Source organism: Scophthalmus maximus, chromosome 1, assembly GCF_022379125.1.
Source record: "Scophthalmus maximus strain ysfricsl-2021 chromosome 1, ASM2237912v1, whole genome shotgun sequence".
NCBI classification, from domain to species: Eukaryota; Metazoa; Chordata; class Actinopteri; order Pleuronectiformes; family Scophthalmidae; genus Scophthalmus; species Scophthalmus maximus.
This window is the reverse complement of record NC_061515.1, coordinates 21876739-21892973: the sequence shown is the minus strand read 5'-3', so window position 1 is coordinate 21892973 and position 16235 is coordinate 21876739. Positions and strand designations below refer to the sequence as shown.

The following is a 16235-nucleotide window of genomic DNA, read 5'->3' as shown; positions in this document are numbered from 1 at the left end:
GGACGTTGAGATTGGAGTCAGAAGTTGACGTTTTCTGAGCCTTACCTTTGCATTGGCCGTTGACTTCCACCTCACCTGGGGGGCAGAGTCTTGGTCCCAAATTGGGAGTCACTGAAACATGAGAGATATTTTCTCATTACTTTATCTAGAAATGACAGTCATTATCTTTATTATACTTCTTACATCAATACTTTATTTTAAGGATAACCTTTCTAGCTTTTTCTGGAGCTTTCAGCTATATGACCCGGTCTTTTGTCAAACTTCTATTTCCAGGATTAAGAATGAACTGTCTTTACTTTGTGGCCACTGTGGATGAAAAGTACCATGGAAGAAACAATTGAGAAACCCCGTCAGTTCTCCGCCACTTGAGGTGAGATTTCATATTTGAGGTAAATTGTGGTCACCTTTGGCGCAGTATCCCATGCACCCCTGCGTGGGCTGCAGGTGGTAGAGCAGGAACTCGCCGCAGTTCCGCACCGTGATGGGGATGCGGAAGAGGCAGCAATCTTTGGCGCTGCCGTGGAAGAACTGCCAGGTGGCGCATGCGGAGAGCTGGCGGACCTCGCCGGGCCGCGGCAGGGAGGCGTCCTTTAGCGACAGCCACACGGGAGCCTGCGTGCCACAGCGGTTCATCTACGGTACAGTGGGGTGGAAAGGAACGGTCATTACCTGCAGTAAGGGGAGTCCTTAAACCCTCCAGCTGTGCTGATGGTGCTTGTGCAGAGCACAGTTTTGGTGTCGTACCTCAATGCAGGTGGTCGGCATCTCCGCCGGCTTGTTGTTGATCTTGAACCTGTACCAGCCCGGCGACAGCGAGTGGTCACAGATCAGATCCTGGATGGCAGTGTTCTGGATCTCTGTGGAGTCAAAGTCGACACTGCGGTAGGGGCTACGCAAAGTCCGGTGGCCTCCTGGGAAACACTCTGGCGCTGATGAGAAGAATGACAAGGACAATGTCAAACTGAACTGCAGTGCCGTTGAAAGTAAACGACCAGTGGAAACAACAAAAGAAAGAAAGTATTAAACAACTTATTTTAACTCAATTTTTATCATTTGGTGACACAAAGGTGATCCAACTGGATTTTGTCAGATCTTGGTGGTACAATGAATGTGAGTTATCCAGATGCAGAGGAAGATGAAACCTCCCCCTCCGAGGATCTTCAGGACGCATCAAAGTGGACAACAAAAAAGGGCTGCAAGAAAAAACGTGATAAACGTGTGTGTGTGATTGTACAAAGTGTGAGTTCAAGAGGTGAGCTGGAAAGATCAGATTCACCCCCAGAGGTTATCTAAATTGCTAAGAATAACAGACCTTCCTGTGATGCCCCATGGCTCTCAGGGCGCGCTCGAGAGGGATGCTGAAGCCACTGGCGCATGAGAGGCCTCTGAGCACTGCCTGCAGCTGGAGGACTAAAACAACCTGGGGGAATTACTTGAGCAGAACATGCGGTTTTCCACACTAGCACACTCTCCACAGCTCAACATCATGAAGCGAAATGGGTCAAAGATGTCAACAGACGCCTTTCCTTAACAAAACCTGAAAGGGGTAAAAAAAAGAAAAAAAGAATTGTTGTCTCATCAAGAGGACAAACATTTGTTTCCTTTCCTCTGTTTGAGTTGGTTATGGTGCAGGAATAAAGTCAGGGAACACACACATTGGGGGTATTTAGGATGTCAAGGCCCTGAATGGACTGGGCGAAGTTACTGCCAGTGATCCCAAGCCTAAACAAGGCCTTACAGGCTGGTCTCCACGTTGACAGCCCCTATAAGCAAACACTTTTGTTGACTTTGTCGCCCGTGTGCGCCGTCACCTCGTCTGGCAGCTCCGCTGACAAGATCCGAGGTCACAGGTTGTCCAAACAGCCGTCCTCTTCCCTGATCGTCCTCAGGGAAGAGGACGATCGGCGAGACTTCGGCTGCTGGCTAAACTACTCCAATTGGTGGCTTAATGAGTTTACAGAGCCGTGGGGGCGGGGGTGAGCTAATGAAGCGGCCCCCGGGCGGAGGAGATCCCCTGGGAGGGAGGCCCCTCAGCAGCCCAGATGTGCAGGGGGGACCCTGCAGGGAAACTCTCCTGTTTTTCAGGGGCAAAGATTAATTTGGGAGAGTGCGGTGTTAACATAACTGAGGTTACAGGTCTTTTCCCCAGAGGGCCCGTCACTCAATGCCAAGCAGAAACCGCAAGAGTCAGGCCGGCACAGATCAGGGGTTGTTGGTGTCCAGATAAGATCTGAAAAATGCTTAGATGATTTAAAGTCATTATGACGTATGAACACTTCACATGCTCGATTGACTGCTTTTTAAGGGCAGGGCTTGAATAACGAGTGATATTAGAAGGTTTTGGACTGAAGCGCTCGATGGGCTTTTTAGCCTACCTGAGTTGCCACTGTTTAATTGTAACTCTGGAAATGTGTCTCCCCCCTTTTGAGTTACAGCAGTTGTCTTAGATCCAGCTTCTGCAGAGAAGTCCAGCATTTTGGTTTTATGACGGCCTGCCCTAAACTTTACGGTTGTGTGCTTTGATCTGCTGTTGTGCAGCCTGGAGGCAGAGAACGTCTGAGAGGGGGAAGACAAGGTTGACCGAGACAACTAAGACATGATATATTCAAACATTGACAGGCCTTCGGATCCAGTCTTAATGTATGTTCATGCAATCTCATGTGAAATCCCATCCTTTTGACGATCACACAAAGCAAAACAAAAAGGATGAAATCAACTTGGGGACACTTTCGGCCGCAGCGTGAAACTCAAGTACAACTTTTGTGTAACTTTAACAATCCTCTTCTCCAGATTTACGGCCTCGCGTGTGCTGCAGTGGCATGAAAGACACGAGCGTGATGTGAGAGGAAATCTGACTGAACGACACTGAGGAAGAGGAGGAAGCGGCACAGATGCAGTTTATTGGATCATGTCATGCAACGAGTCATGATGCTTCACAAACTCTTTGTTTTCTGAGCTTGCTTCAATTACAGCCACGTTGTTTGAGGACTGATTTTTTTCGGATTCTGTTTGTTATGCTTTTATTTTCCGTTAATGTTGTTTTCACAGCGTTGCTTCACTCAGGAGGTTCCTAGTTGTAATTGAGTGCAGGGTTCGAGAATAATAGCGTCCAGGACTTGATCTCCTGTCTGTCTGTTAAAAGTGATAACTGGTGAATAAACACTGGAGCAGCAAATTGAGGAAGTTTTGCAGAAATTAAAAAGTTCTTTAACACATACATGACAGACAGCCACCGTTGCGTTTCATTGAGCAAAACAAATCTTTCTTTGACTCCTGTTGCTTGGCTTTGTTCTCGTGTCTTGTGGAGGGTCCATCTGACCTCTGGACCTGCTGAGTGATGGGAATGCAGCAGCACAGGCCAAACTCGTGCGCCTCTTCTGAATCTGCTGCTTGTATCAGGCAGGATGTTCCGATTTCTGCATTTTATGTTAAAGAATCCGGATTGTGGACGTTGTACGTGGAGCTCTGGATTGCATTAGACATCTGCTTCTACGCTTCCCTCGATCGTGAAGATGAAAAGTAGATTTTTCTTTTTCCTTTTATCCTAGAGGTAAAATCATCTGCTACATGGCAGCTGGGGACCATTTGGGAATTTTTTTTTTTTTGATGAACTCTGTGCATGCAGAGGGATTTAGGATTGTCTTGTTTTCTCTTAGACAACCCGTAAATTGAGCCTTGACACAAGTTGCACATGCACCTACCATGTTGGGCGAGCGCTCGTAATTGCACGACCCACAGCAGCGCGATGCGTAAATATCCAGGGAAGGAGAGGCGCACCGAAACATGTGCGCAACAGTCCATGGCTTCGGCTCCGGGGCGGGGGGGGGGATAGATGCAACGGGCTCGTCTCAGTCGTCTGGTCCCATTGAGAGTCTGGAGGAACCAAAAAAAAAATGCAAAAGTGGCGCAAACTGTACTTTATCTATAAGATACTTGTATTTGCGCTCGGCTCAGCGCAGACTGCTGCTTCTCCCGTGCGTAGCGCGAAGGAGACGACAGAGACAGAACGGGAGGGGGGGAGCAGACCACTGAGGAGTCGGTTCCTGTAGGTGGGTCTTTTCTGAACTCTCGAAACAAATTGAATCAATAATAGATCCATCCCATGTGTCGTGGCGAGAGCCGGAACCGTCTCGGCCTGCGGCGTCCCGGAGGCTTCACTGAGGTTTATCAAGGGCGTAAACACACGAGGGCTGTTTAGACTGGAAACCATGACACATGGATCCCTGCGCGCATATGACACACACACACACACACACACACACACACACAGAGTGCTATCTTCTACTTACATCATTGTCTCATTGTCTTATCATCTTCAGCCAAAGTGATCCATTTGGAGAACGAATACAGTTAATGCATTGTTCTGCAAAGTATAGAATCGCTTTTGTGCAGCAGAATATACCTGTAACTACACTGCATATACATGAACTCCTATGTGCACTTGGATAAACATTATGTCAACGATTGTAGAGGAAGTGAGTCTCCTGTCAGGTTTTACTTCATTCATGGAGAATTTCATCATCTTCATTTTGCACCTGTCTCACAAACTACCATGTAATTATTTTGAAGTTAATTGGTGCCTAATCCTAAACACATGAAAGCTCAAAACACATGAAAATGCAGAATCCCCAAATTTCAGGAACTTTTGAAGAAAATCACAGCAAATGACCTGTTTTAGGAATGCCCCTTCTAAACACCAACCCCTGGACGGGCCCTAATCTCTTTTCTCAGCTCATTATCTCCTCATGACTGAGAACGGTTTGTGACTGAGATGATTTCACTGCGGGGGGTGGGGTGGGGGGTGAGAACCGTGCGGCGCTGAAACAGAGAAGGTCGGCCTCCGCAGTGTAGAGTAAATATCAGGTGCTGGGGGCTTCAGAGACAAAGAGACATACCTCGCCACTAAATAAAAGACCTGAGCGCGGCAGCAGGTGTGTTCTGCGCCCGCCTTTTCATTCAGACTTGACTTCACGAGCTGTGAGAAAGTCTGTTGACCTTCACGTGGACTGCTTCTAATGCTGTTTGACTGTTCCGACAGTTTATTTGAAGCACGCTCAAGCTTGAGCTTTTAGGGATATATATATATATATATATATATATATTTTTTGCCATTGTATGCCTTGATTATACAGACAAGAAGATGTGCGGGTAGAGAGACGTGGAGTGAGATCCACAAACGTGGGATTTTACAGTTCATGGTCGGCACCTTGACCTTTGGCCTTAACCTCATTTTGATTAACTTGTAATGCTCAAGTAAGAAAAGCCATAAAACTCAAGATAACCCAAATTAACAGAGGTGTTGATTAAGTCACTGAGGTTACAGTAAATAATGGTGTTGTTTTGAAATACATTGTCTTGAGGTGTGTTTCTAATATTTGATACCCAACTAATATAGTCCTGTACTTTACACTATGATAGAAACCAACCAATCGATCCTTGCAACCTTTTCTTCTACAATCCCCTTTCATGTTTCCGGCTGCTCCTGCTCCCTGGCCTGTGCTTCTCAGCCTTTTCACACCTGTGACACCCACAAGTGTTCCTCAGTGCCATTACCGTCCCACAGTAGACTCTCTGGAACCTCTCTGATTTGAGGCCGAATATTGCTTGGCTCAACGCTGAAGCACCTTTACGGGAGAGAAAACATTATCAGCCACTTCCTTTGATGTGTGTGTTCGTGTGTGTGTGTGTGTGTGTGTGTGTGTGTGCCTTGGGAAACAACAAGAGGGGGGAAGTTTCAGTCCCGCCTCCTGAGCGCTTCCAGATGTCACACAAACTCTCTGACTGTGAGAAAAACAAGGGAAGAGCATACAAGCAGCATGTTCGCTGCACCAATGCCGCCGAACATCTTGCAGCCATATTGTTTTTGCATTCTTAAAAGACCATGAGTCATTTTTAACAGGTCTTCGTGCTCCTAAAACAGCAACCTGCACTTCCTCCAAACATGTTACATGTTTTTATTTACACAAGCAGCCGGGATACTTTTGTGACCATTGCATATGTTGAAAAAATGCTGAAATATGTACAATGACTCATCATCATTAGCGGCTGGTTTATGTCAGTCACCCCCCACAGAAGACAAACTAATTTGCAATTATTGAATCCAGCTCTTGTGGTAAACGCAAGGCTAAGCTCATTTTTTAAAAACACTGCATATTTGATTTGAGAAAAACAATGACCTGAAAATGATCTTTCAGTATCTGTAAACATAGTTGGCAGGGAGGAAAAGGTCAGAAGTCGATCAGCTTGACCTCGAGGGCACGTCATCATAATCATTATTTCTGAAGGTCATGTCTTAGGTCAGTTGTGGTTATTTTTTAACAATGCATGTGAGACTAGTGGATGGTTCATCAGCAACATGTATAGTTTTAAAGCACATGTGGACATTGTTCAGGAACAGCTACATAAAGCATAAAACAGGGGAGTGGGGAACCTTGGGTCTCCAGGCCAAAAATTATTAGAAATCGTAGACCTTAAATGTCTTTCAGAGTGGTTGCCTCTGGCTATTGATCAGTCAGGTCATACTCAGTGTGAACAGAACGCCAGCTATAACGTGTCGTAACGTGTCAAGCATCAAGAAAACGAAAGGGAGGGGCAGGATCTTGCGCTTTCCAAGAGAAATGCCCAAAAATCTTGTCTTTTTCGTTAACGAAAAACAGAAGCCATTGTGCATAGTTTGCAGAGATGTGCTTGCAGTGATGAAAAAAAGGCCAATGTATTATAAAAACAAACATTGGGGAACTCCTCAGATCCAATAAGAAGGTATACAACTTGTGTCAGGGTTAATGAGGAGTTCCTCAGTAGGACGGTTTCTGTACAACAGTCTCTGTGTGACGGTGGTCTTCATGTGATGGTCTCTGTGTGACGGTCTCTGTGTGACGGTGGTCTCCATGTGATGGTCTCTGTGTGACGGTCTCTGTGTGACGGTGGCCTTCATGTGATGGTCTCTGTGTGACGGTCTCTGTGTGACGGTCTCTGTGTGACGGTGGTCTTCATGTGACGGTCTCTGTGTGACGGTCTCTGTGTGACGGTGGTCTTCATGTGACGGTCTCTGTGTGACGGTCTCTGTGTGACGGTGGTCTCCATGTGATGGTCTCTGTGTGACGGTCTCTGTGTGACGGTGGTCTCCATGTGATGGTCTCTGTGTGACGGTCTCTGTGTGACGGTGGTCTCCATGTGACGGTCTCTGTGTGACGGTCTCTGTGTGACGGTGGTCTCCATGTGATGGTCTCTGTGTGACGGTCTCTGTGTGACGGTGGTCTCCATGTGATGGTCTCTGTGTGACGGTCTCTGTGTGACGGTGGTCTTCATGTGATGGTCTCTGTGTGACGGTCTCTGTGTGACGGTGGTCTCCATGTGATGGTCTCTGTGTGACGGTCTCTGTGTGACGGTGGTCTCCATGTGATGGTCTCTGTGTGACGGTCTCTGTATGACGGTCTCTGTGTGACGGTGGTCTCCATGTGATGGTCTCTGTGTGACGGTCTCTGTGTGACGGTGGTCTCCATGTGATGGTCTCTGTGTGACGGTCTCTGTGTGACGGTGGTCTCCATGTGACGGTCTCTGTGTGACGGTCTCTGTGTGACGGTGGTCTCCATGTGATGGTCTCTGTGTGATGGTCTCTGTGTGACGGTGGTCTCCATGTGACGGTCTCTGTGTGACGGTCTCTGTGTGACGGTCTCTGTGTGACGGTCTCTGTGTGACGGTGGTCTCCATGTGATGGTCTCTGTGTGACGGTCTCTGTATGACGGTCTCTGTGTGACGGTGGTCTCCATGTGATGGTCTCTGTGTGACGGTCTCTGTGTGACGGTGGTCTTCATGTGATGGTCTCTGTGTGACGGTCTCTGTGTGACGGTGGTCTCCATGTGATGGTCTCTGTGTGACGGTCTCTGTGTGACGGTGGTCTCCATGTGATGGTCTCTGTGTGACGGTCTCTGTGTGACGGTGGTCTCCATGTGACGGTCTCTGTGTGACGGTCTCTGTGTGACGGTGGTCTCCATGTGATGGTCTCTGTGTGACGGTCTCTGTATGACGGTGGTCTCCATGTGACGGTCTCTGTGTGACGGTCTCTGTGTGACGGTGGTCTCCATGTGATGGTCTCTGTGTGACGGTCTCTGTATGACGGTGGTCTCCATGTGACGGTCTCTGTGTGACGGTCTCTGTGTGACGGTGGTCTCCATGTGATGGTCTCTGTGTGACGGTCTCTGTATGACGGTCTCTGTGTGACGGTGGTCTCCATGTGATGGTCTCTGTGTGACGGTCTCTGTGTGACGGTCTCTGTGTGACGGTGGTCTCCATGTGACGGTCTCTGTGTGACGGTCTCTGTGTGACGGTGGTCTCCATGTGATGGTCTCTGTGTGACGGTCTCTGTGTGACGGTGGTCTCCATGTGACGGTCTCTGTGTGACGGTCTCTGTGTGACGGTGGTCTCCATGTGATGGTCTCTGTGTGACGGTCTCTGTATGACGGTCTCTGTGTGACGGTGGTCTCCATGTGATGGTCTCTGTGTGACGTGGTCTCCATGTGATGGTCTCTGTGTGATGGTCTCTGTATGACGGTGGTCTCCATGTGACGGTCTCTGTGTGACACTGCAAGTGTCTGGCCTCACTCAGGTCAAGTTACACCTTCATACAGTAGATCACGATACAGTGTGACCTCTGAACCCCGAGCTCTGGTTTTCTCACTCTGTCAAGTTTGATTACGAGACATTTCGCAAACAATGAGGTGTCACTGATGCAATGTCAGATTGCTTAGAGGAAGAGTCCGTTTTTTAATATAATAAAGATAATATAATAAATCCTAAAAACTGTATGGATTAGCTCTCCCCACTAAATGAAGCCTATTTTGTCATGTTTGAGTGAATATTTAATCTGCTTTCAAAACAAAATGATACAGTTAATACAAATGATGTGTTTTAATAGAGGCTCCCGCGGAGTCTGATGCAGTGTGGATGGAAAACATCACCTTCAGCAGGAGTTGGAGCTCCAGCTATTGTGATGAAATGAAAGCAGACGGCTTAGTGAGCTGCGAGAAAGATGTGAATAATGGCAGAAGCGGAAGGAAAGAAGGTTAGGCAGAAGACGAACAACACTGGCCACTTTGGTTGTGGAAATCAAAATGTGTTATTTATGTTAATTATACTGAAAACACAGGTGATAGAGTACAGTAAAACGCTAGTAGACCCTGAGCAGAGAAAAACAGACAAACTAAAAGTCCCAGAAATCTTCAGTCTCCATTTCCAAAACTGCCAGGACAAAGCTGTTATATTTCCATGAATGTGCCCTGTCTATAAGTATATTGCTTTGTGTATTCACTGCATATAGTAGTGTAGTATATTAGTTACACATGTGTTGGCCCTCACCTACAAGGATGACAATACTTTGCTGCCATCTAGTGGAAATGTGGTGAAACATGAAGCACTGGAGAAAAACAGAGACAAAGGTTTATTTCATAAATGCACTGAAGTCATCATAATCTCCTGAAATTTTCAGAAGGGCATTATGTGAGACCGCAGATGTTGCTCCGGACATTTTCCCTGCCGGCCCTGATCTGCCTGCAGCTCCGGGCACATCTAGTCGTGCACCTCCCACAAATGAACCGTTAAATTAATAGTTAACATACACATCCTCGGTTACGTCAATGCTATTATAAATTATTTCCTGAACTTGCTCTTTTTGATTTACTGCTGTTGGCCCTGATTGTCTGTCTTCTCCAGATGTGGCGAGGCTGCTGACGAATCTGGTTAACTTACTAAATGTATCTACTGTACAGCCAACTTGGCATTGTCATGTTAAAACTGATTGCATAGTGTAATGGCGATAGCAAAACGACACCATCAGCGTTTCCATTGGTCCCCTACATATATATATATATATATATATATATATATATATATATATATATATATATATATATATATATATATATATATATATATATATATATATATATATATATACAGTTTGCACAGGGGCCTGACCTCTGTGATGAGCTGGGACACAGACTCAGACGAATGAGTCTGCGCATGCGGGAACTTCACACTGTACGTTCTTTGGAATTTCAAAGTGAAACCATGATAATGGGGAACTCACTCTCGTCTGCCTGTTGCACAAAAGGACACGTAGTAGCGGGAATCTAGTCTGATCCAGGGCAGAGTTTAAAAAGGACATGTCCAGCTCTGTTTTTTATCTCGAGCCTGAGTTCAGTACAGTGGAAGAATGATTAACTTAAAGCTGCACACAGCGAGGTTAAAGAGCATTTCCAGAGCAGAGGATTGGCTCAGTCTGACCGTTGTCTCCAGAGAGGGAGCTCTGTTGATCAAACTGGCCGACCTGAACGTGGGTTGCAACTGTCGTTGCACTGCAGGCTTCACACTTCATCAAAGAACCCGCGACTGGCTGTTCATTTGATTCTCGAAGCGTCAGGTCTGTTTAACTTACCTGTTGCAATTTGTTCATTGGGCTACAATATAGATGGGACACTTATTGGCGTTGTATTTTTTTTATATTGAAATATGAAAGAAGACGAGAGAAGAAAGTTCTTATTAATGGTTGAAGGTGAGGGTGGAGCATTGTTACTTGTTTTTAAGTAAAAGTACAGGGTTTTAAAAAAACAGCTATCTGAGCAATCAACGAGAATAAATACAAAACAGTGACACATCTCATTCGATAAATGAACCGCGGGACATGTACATGAGGGAACCGCTTTGAGCCTGGCACCCTCACCCTCTGGGGAATGATCCTGTTGGAATACGTTTATATCTAATAAAGGTTTGACCCGCGTATGTATTTAATTCTTTTCATTCACCTCACCAGCCAAAATCAACAGTTAGGGGTTTTCCGACCATGTTGTTGTTGCACATAGCCGATCATAGAAAGAATATGTTAAAATGAATGAATGCAGTATGTATTCGACATAATTGTGATAATAATGACCAGAATCATGTTGGTTCCTACCTGCCATTGTTTACTGTGGGATAGATATAAAGGTGACAGTTGGGAGGAGTAAACAGTAGGATTGATGATCTCTCAAAGAAAAGTCTGTGATCTTTAGGTGAGTCTAGACTTAACTCAAAAAAGTATTTTGATGGTTTTAAAATCTCATAAAAACCACGTTAAGGACCCGGAAAGCCAACGTCGTGAGTAAATTACCGACCCATTGTGGTGAGAATTCTCAAAGAAGACTGCCCTGAAGGAGTCCAACAGGGACGGAAAGATCTTCTTCCAGCAATGAATGCAACTCAAGAGTAATTCATTTAAGTCAGTCGTTCACAAGTTCACTTTATAAACGCAGCGTTTTTCCTCCCTCTGCAGGCCAGCAGTTGCCCGATTCCCACCGCGATGGACCCCTTGGTCGGCTCAACTCCGAGAGAAACTCTGGAGCGGGTGTCGGCCTCGTTGGGCTGCAGTCCGACCTCTGCCCAAGTGGCCTCATACCTTGACGAGCATGACGAGCTGGGACACCTCAGGGAGAAGTTTCTGGTGCCCAAAATTGCAGACTTGCCTCCTTGTGAGTAAAAAGCCACCGCATTACAGAAGGCGGAGGGTAAATATGGGGTTTCAGTGCTCGATCACAGACTTTTAATAATGTGATAATGTCATTTTGGATTTCTTTCCTCATTCGATGCTTCTGCAGCGGATCTCTCACTGGTCGACGGCAGCAAGGAGTGCATCTACCTCGTGGGGAACTCACTGGGGCTGCAGCCCAAAATGGCCAGGATATATGTGGAGGAGGAGCTGGACAAGTGGGCGAAAATGTATTTGAGCACTTTATTTCCATATTGACCTAAAAGCTGAGATGAAGGTGTTTTTATTTTGCATTGAAACAAGCTTATATGTGTCGCCCCCAGGGGTGTTCATGGTCACACGGAGGGCTCTCGACCTTGGGCCTGGGCTGAAAACAACATAGAGGAGCTGATGGCTAATGTTGTCGGTAAGAGAGACTTCAACTGACATGAAATATTTTAACCTTTTGAGATGGAGGTATTTGTCAAATTGCACCTCCGCCCCCAGCCTTCTTTGTCCCGCACACAAAGCTCTTTAGTGGAATTATCCTATCAAGACTAGAACGCAAGTTGTAAATATTAATTTTCAGAGCCAAGAGTTGCACACAGAGCAGTTGAACACAGGTTGATTCTTGTTCGTACTTCATCTTTTGTTTTTCTGTCAATGTGATGTTCGTATACGTTATCCGTCTGTGCCGTTGCTTGTAAAGTTCACTGTACTTCTGCGCACGAACCTGTTTTGTAGAGTCCAAAGTGCACATGGAAGTAAAAAAAAACAAAACCCTGCAGTGACATACCAACTGTGTGTGTATAGGTTGTTTAGGTCGTCTCTGAAAGGTTGACGAAAGGAGAACATGACTCATTCGTTTTCTTACAGGAGCGAAACCTGAAGAAGTGGCACTGATGAACGGCCTGACGGTTAATTTACACCTCCTGATGGTGAGAAATATCTGTTTGAGTATGTTTATTAAATGTCATACCCCATATCTTAAGAATCCGCCTCATTCACGAGTGTTTGAAGCTGATTGTTGAACATAAGCAGCGGAAATGTCTCTACCTTTGACTTTGTACATTTTTTTCTGTCATATTTCATGCGAGACATGTCATTATCGCACATTGTAAAAGAACTGTAAAGAAGAAGAGGGAACAAGCACACGTAGAAATTAAAATAATTTCAATACTGACTAATCATAACCGACATGCCGTCATTCTGTAGCTTTCCTTCTACAACCCCACGGCAGCTCGGCACAAAATCCTGCTAGAAGACAAGGCCTTTCCCTCAGACCATGTAAGTGAAAGGAAAAAAAAGAAACCATTAAACAAAGAATTCTTATGCTCGGACATATATCAATACATGTTCATACTTAAATACAATTTAGAGATTATCGTGTCTGTCTCTCTCTCCTGTCTCCAGTACGCTGTGGAATCCCAGGTGAGGCTGCGGGGATTCGACCCTCAGGAGAGCACGCTGCTGCTGTCACCCAGAGCGGTACGTCCTCACCTTTCACTCCTCAACCAGAGCAGTGTGGTGCTGTATCTGCTCCTCATTTGTTATTACATTTTACAGTGTGTCTTTATCTGAAAGTTAGAATTCCTCACATTAACATCGTCTCTAAGCTGCCCTTTGAGAAAACATCTGGGAGTTGATTTGTATATTAACACCAACCAGGCTAAATTTGGATGAAAAATTACAGTTCACGTCATTATTTTATCCTCATTGGATTCTTTAAAGTTTTTATTGCATCTGATGATGTTTAAATGCTGTTTCAGCAGCATTTTGGGTGTGACCCAGAACCTGACTGCACAACATGATATCGTCTAAATGCCAGACATGACGTTCAGCCAGCATTCTGGTTTGGAAGACAAGCTTTTTGAACACAACGTACACATCTCTGTGCCTGTAGATAATTTATGGAAGGTTAGGGATGAACGAAAAATGCACAAAGGAGACTGGTGCGAGATAAATCTGACCTCTGCCCCCTGCTCAGGGAGAGGAGACTCTGCGGACGGAGGACATCCTGCAGGTGATCGAGAAGGAGGGCGACTCCATCGCTCTGGTGATGCTCAGCGGAGTTCAGTACTACACCGGTCAGCTGTTCAACCTGGCCGCCATCACGGAGGCCGGCCAGAGGAAGGTATAATTTGCACATTTGAGTCCCATCTACTTTTAGTAAGAGCACAACTGTGATAACAGGAAACTTATAACCAGCTTTAACTAACAGTGACTAACCAGCAATCCCCACCTGTTTGTCTGTCAGGGCTGTTACGTAGGGTTCGACTGCGCCCACGCTGCGGGGAACGCCGAGTTAAAGCTGCACGACTGGGGAGTCGACTTCGCCTGCTGGTGCTCCTACAAGGTCAGCTCACCTCGGGACCTGCTTTCTGTTTCCCCCCCCCCTCCCCACTGTGACTGAATGTGAGCAGACGAATACAGTACGTGACAGTAACGTACATGTCTGAACGACGACTGTCTTGTCGTGTCACAGTATCTAAATTCAGGTGCCGGTGGCTTAGCAGGAGCGTTTATCCACGAGAAACATAAAGACGCCATCAAACCAGCGTGAGTGCAAACACCTGACAAATAAATTGTGTATTTCATAATGTAGTTATATCCATATATCCAGAGATACATGTACATGACAGCACATACATAAAATAATATATTATTCACTTATCTGTAGACCAACTTTCTAAATTTGTATTTCTAATGTTCAACTCACCTGCTGTGCACTGACTTAAAGATATCTGAATATATATTTTTGTTGTATTTAAGTGCTACCTAAAGTGATTCAAAATGAATGTAATATTTATAATTGTCTTTCTCGTCTCCACCAGGCTGTTGGGATGGTGGGGACATGACCTGAAGACTCGGTTCCAAATGAATAACGGTAAGTGTCCGCATGCGACACATTGCAACATCCTCTTATCAAATCTTTTTAGTTAAATAGAAATTTCAAAAGTCCTCAAACTCCTCGGACACAGTGGCAGGATTTTAAAGTGGCTGTGTGCTGCTGCCATCTTGTGGTGTTATTTGATATTACATCTGAAGTACACTACTTGTGTTGAAAATATACTTTTTAGTATCCACATTTGTCTATTTTAAGGCCAAACCATCATATTTATGCACACAGGATATTTGTTTATACACTTTGTCATATAGGCTGTGAATTCATTATTTAAAACATCCACTTCTTTCCTCATTTTTGTTTTTAGAGTTGGAGCTGCAGCCTGGTGTGAGTGGCTTCAGACTCTCCAACCAGCCCATCCTGCTGGTCTGCCCCCTGCAGGCCAGTTTAGAGGTACAGTACCAACAATGCAACGTTGCATTTTTTAGATAATTCCGTAAGATTTAAATATGGTTTATTTAGCACTGATTTATAAAAATGTAACCTGCCTGCCTGTCTTTCTTCGGATACTCTGGCTTCCTCCCACAGTCCAGATGGATGGATACAAAAATTTCCAAACATTTAGACACATGGATTTCTGGACGACAACAATATGGGCAAAAAATTATTCTAAAAATAAACTTTTGAGAAGTGATAGTTCACTGACACCAACTTTAATCTTTCCAGGTATTTAACATGACCAGTATGCAGGCACTACGCAGGAAGTCCCACCTGCTGACGGGCTACCTGGAGTACCTGATCCAGCATTTCTACGCCGAGGACCCCGCCCAGCCCCACAAACCACACGTCCGCATCATCACGCCGTCGGACCCTCGGCAGAGAGGCTGCCAGCTCTCGCTCTCCTTCTCTGTCCCCATCACAAAGGTGTTCCAGGAGCTTGAGAAGAGGGGAGTCACTGTGAGTAGTTGACATTTTCTAGCACCTCGAGCAAGAGGCATGGCGTTTGCATTGGAAGAGCACAGACAGGCTGGTTCGAAAAGAAAAGTTTTGGAAGCATTATTTATTGATCTGTGCAGCCTAGTAAAAGCAGAATAAGTTGCAAACTCAGTGGTTTTATCCTACAATTCAAATCAATCAATCAATCAATCAATCATTAAAAAAGCCCTATACATAGCGGAACGGTGTTGGCTCTTCAGCAAAAGAATGTCCTGTTGTTTCCTCAGTGTGACATGAGGGAGCCCAGCGTGCTGCGAATCGCACCGGTGCCGCTCTACAACACCTTCAGCGACGTCCACGCCTTCATAGAGACACTGGGATCCGCTCTCGTAGCCAGTGGATGAAGAGTGGACCGAAAGGTTCGCTGTGAAAATATCAGCTCTGACCGCTGCAAAGTCATAAAGTTATAGGAAGAGTGGATTCTCAGCGGTGTGAATTTTTTTTTTTTAAAAGTTGTGTGTCATTGACTAAATGTCTATTTTAAGGTCTGATGGATATTTATCAGGGACTGTCTGGAATGAACAGATCCCCCCTCCATCAATCTAAGATAAACTGAAAACCAGTTGGAAAATAATATAGATGTTTCCTTTTTTTAATAGATTTTTCTATTTAAACACAAGCCAGAAAGATCAGAAGGTAAATGTAGTACGAACACAAAAGCCATTCGAGAAGTTTGATGAAATTAAAATGTCTAAAATTAAGGTTTATGATTAGGACAGATGATTAAGACAGAACACTATGGGAAGAGTTTGACATACAGACAAACCTTCTTATAATTCCGATTCTCAAAAGACAACTTGATGTTGGTCTAAGTTCAGGTGCATATTTAAAGTTTTACATGTCGGGGTTGCAATGTACAGTAAGCTTAAAAAATCCAAATAAAAGCTCCTACAATTC

At 45.2% G+C, this 16235-nt stretch overlaps 2 protein-coding genes across 9 annotated transcripts in view; one reads left to right on the top strand and one right to left on the bottom strand.

Annotated features, from left to right (window-relative positions):
- The window catches only part of si:ch211-246m6.5 (von Willebrand factor D and EGF domain-containing protein), a 22476-nt gene extending 18359 nt beyond the window's left edge, over positions 1–4117 (bottom strand). Inside the window, exons 1-4 of the mRNA XM_035615008.2 lie at positions 3702–4117; positions 745–929; positions 405–633; positions 46–111 (exon numbers count right to left, since the gene is read on the bottom strand). Coding sequence (XP_035470901.2) covers positions 46–111; positions 405–633; positions 745–929; positions 3702–3801 — 580 coding nt within the window. The 5' untranslated portion in view covers positions 3802–4117. The remainder of the gene's footprint in view (positions 1–45; positions 112–404; positions 634–744; positions 930–3701) is intronic.
- kynu (kynureninase) overlaps positions 1–16235 on the top strand; it is a 24401-nt gene extending 8166 nt beyond the window's left edge. For 5 of the 8 annotated variants that reach the window (XM_035614208.2, XM_035614138.2, XM_035614049.2 and 2 more), the window contains 14 exons: positions 8915–9061; positions 11306–11501; positions 11628–11748; positions 11842–11924; positions 12374–12435; positions 12713–12784; positions 12911–12985; positions 13485–13631; positions 13755–13853; positions 13983–14056; positions 14332–14384; positions 14710–14795; positions 15069–15299; positions 15566–16235. In XM_035614208.2, the coding sequence (XP_035470101.2) occupies positions 9038–9061; positions 11306–11501; positions 11628–11748; positions 11842–11924; positions 12374–12435; positions 12713–12784; positions 12911–12985; positions 13485–13631; positions 13755–13853; positions 13983–14056; positions 14332–14384; positions 14710–14795; positions 15069–15299; positions 15566–15682 (1440 nt within the window). In that variant the 5' untranslated portion in view covers positions 8915–9037 and the 3' untranslated portion in view covers positions 15683–16235. Of the gene's footprint in view, positions 1–273; positions 371–8914; positions 9062–10127; positions 10418–11305; positions 11502–11627; positions 11749–11841; positions 11925–12373; positions 12436–12712; positions 12785–12910; positions 12986–13484; positions 13632–13754; positions 13854–13982; positions 14057–14331; positions 14385–14709; positions 14796–15068; positions 15300–15565 lie in introns of those variants that run through there. The other 3 variants (XM_035614455.2, XM_035614542.2, XM_047334239.1) reach the window with 3 other exon arrangements.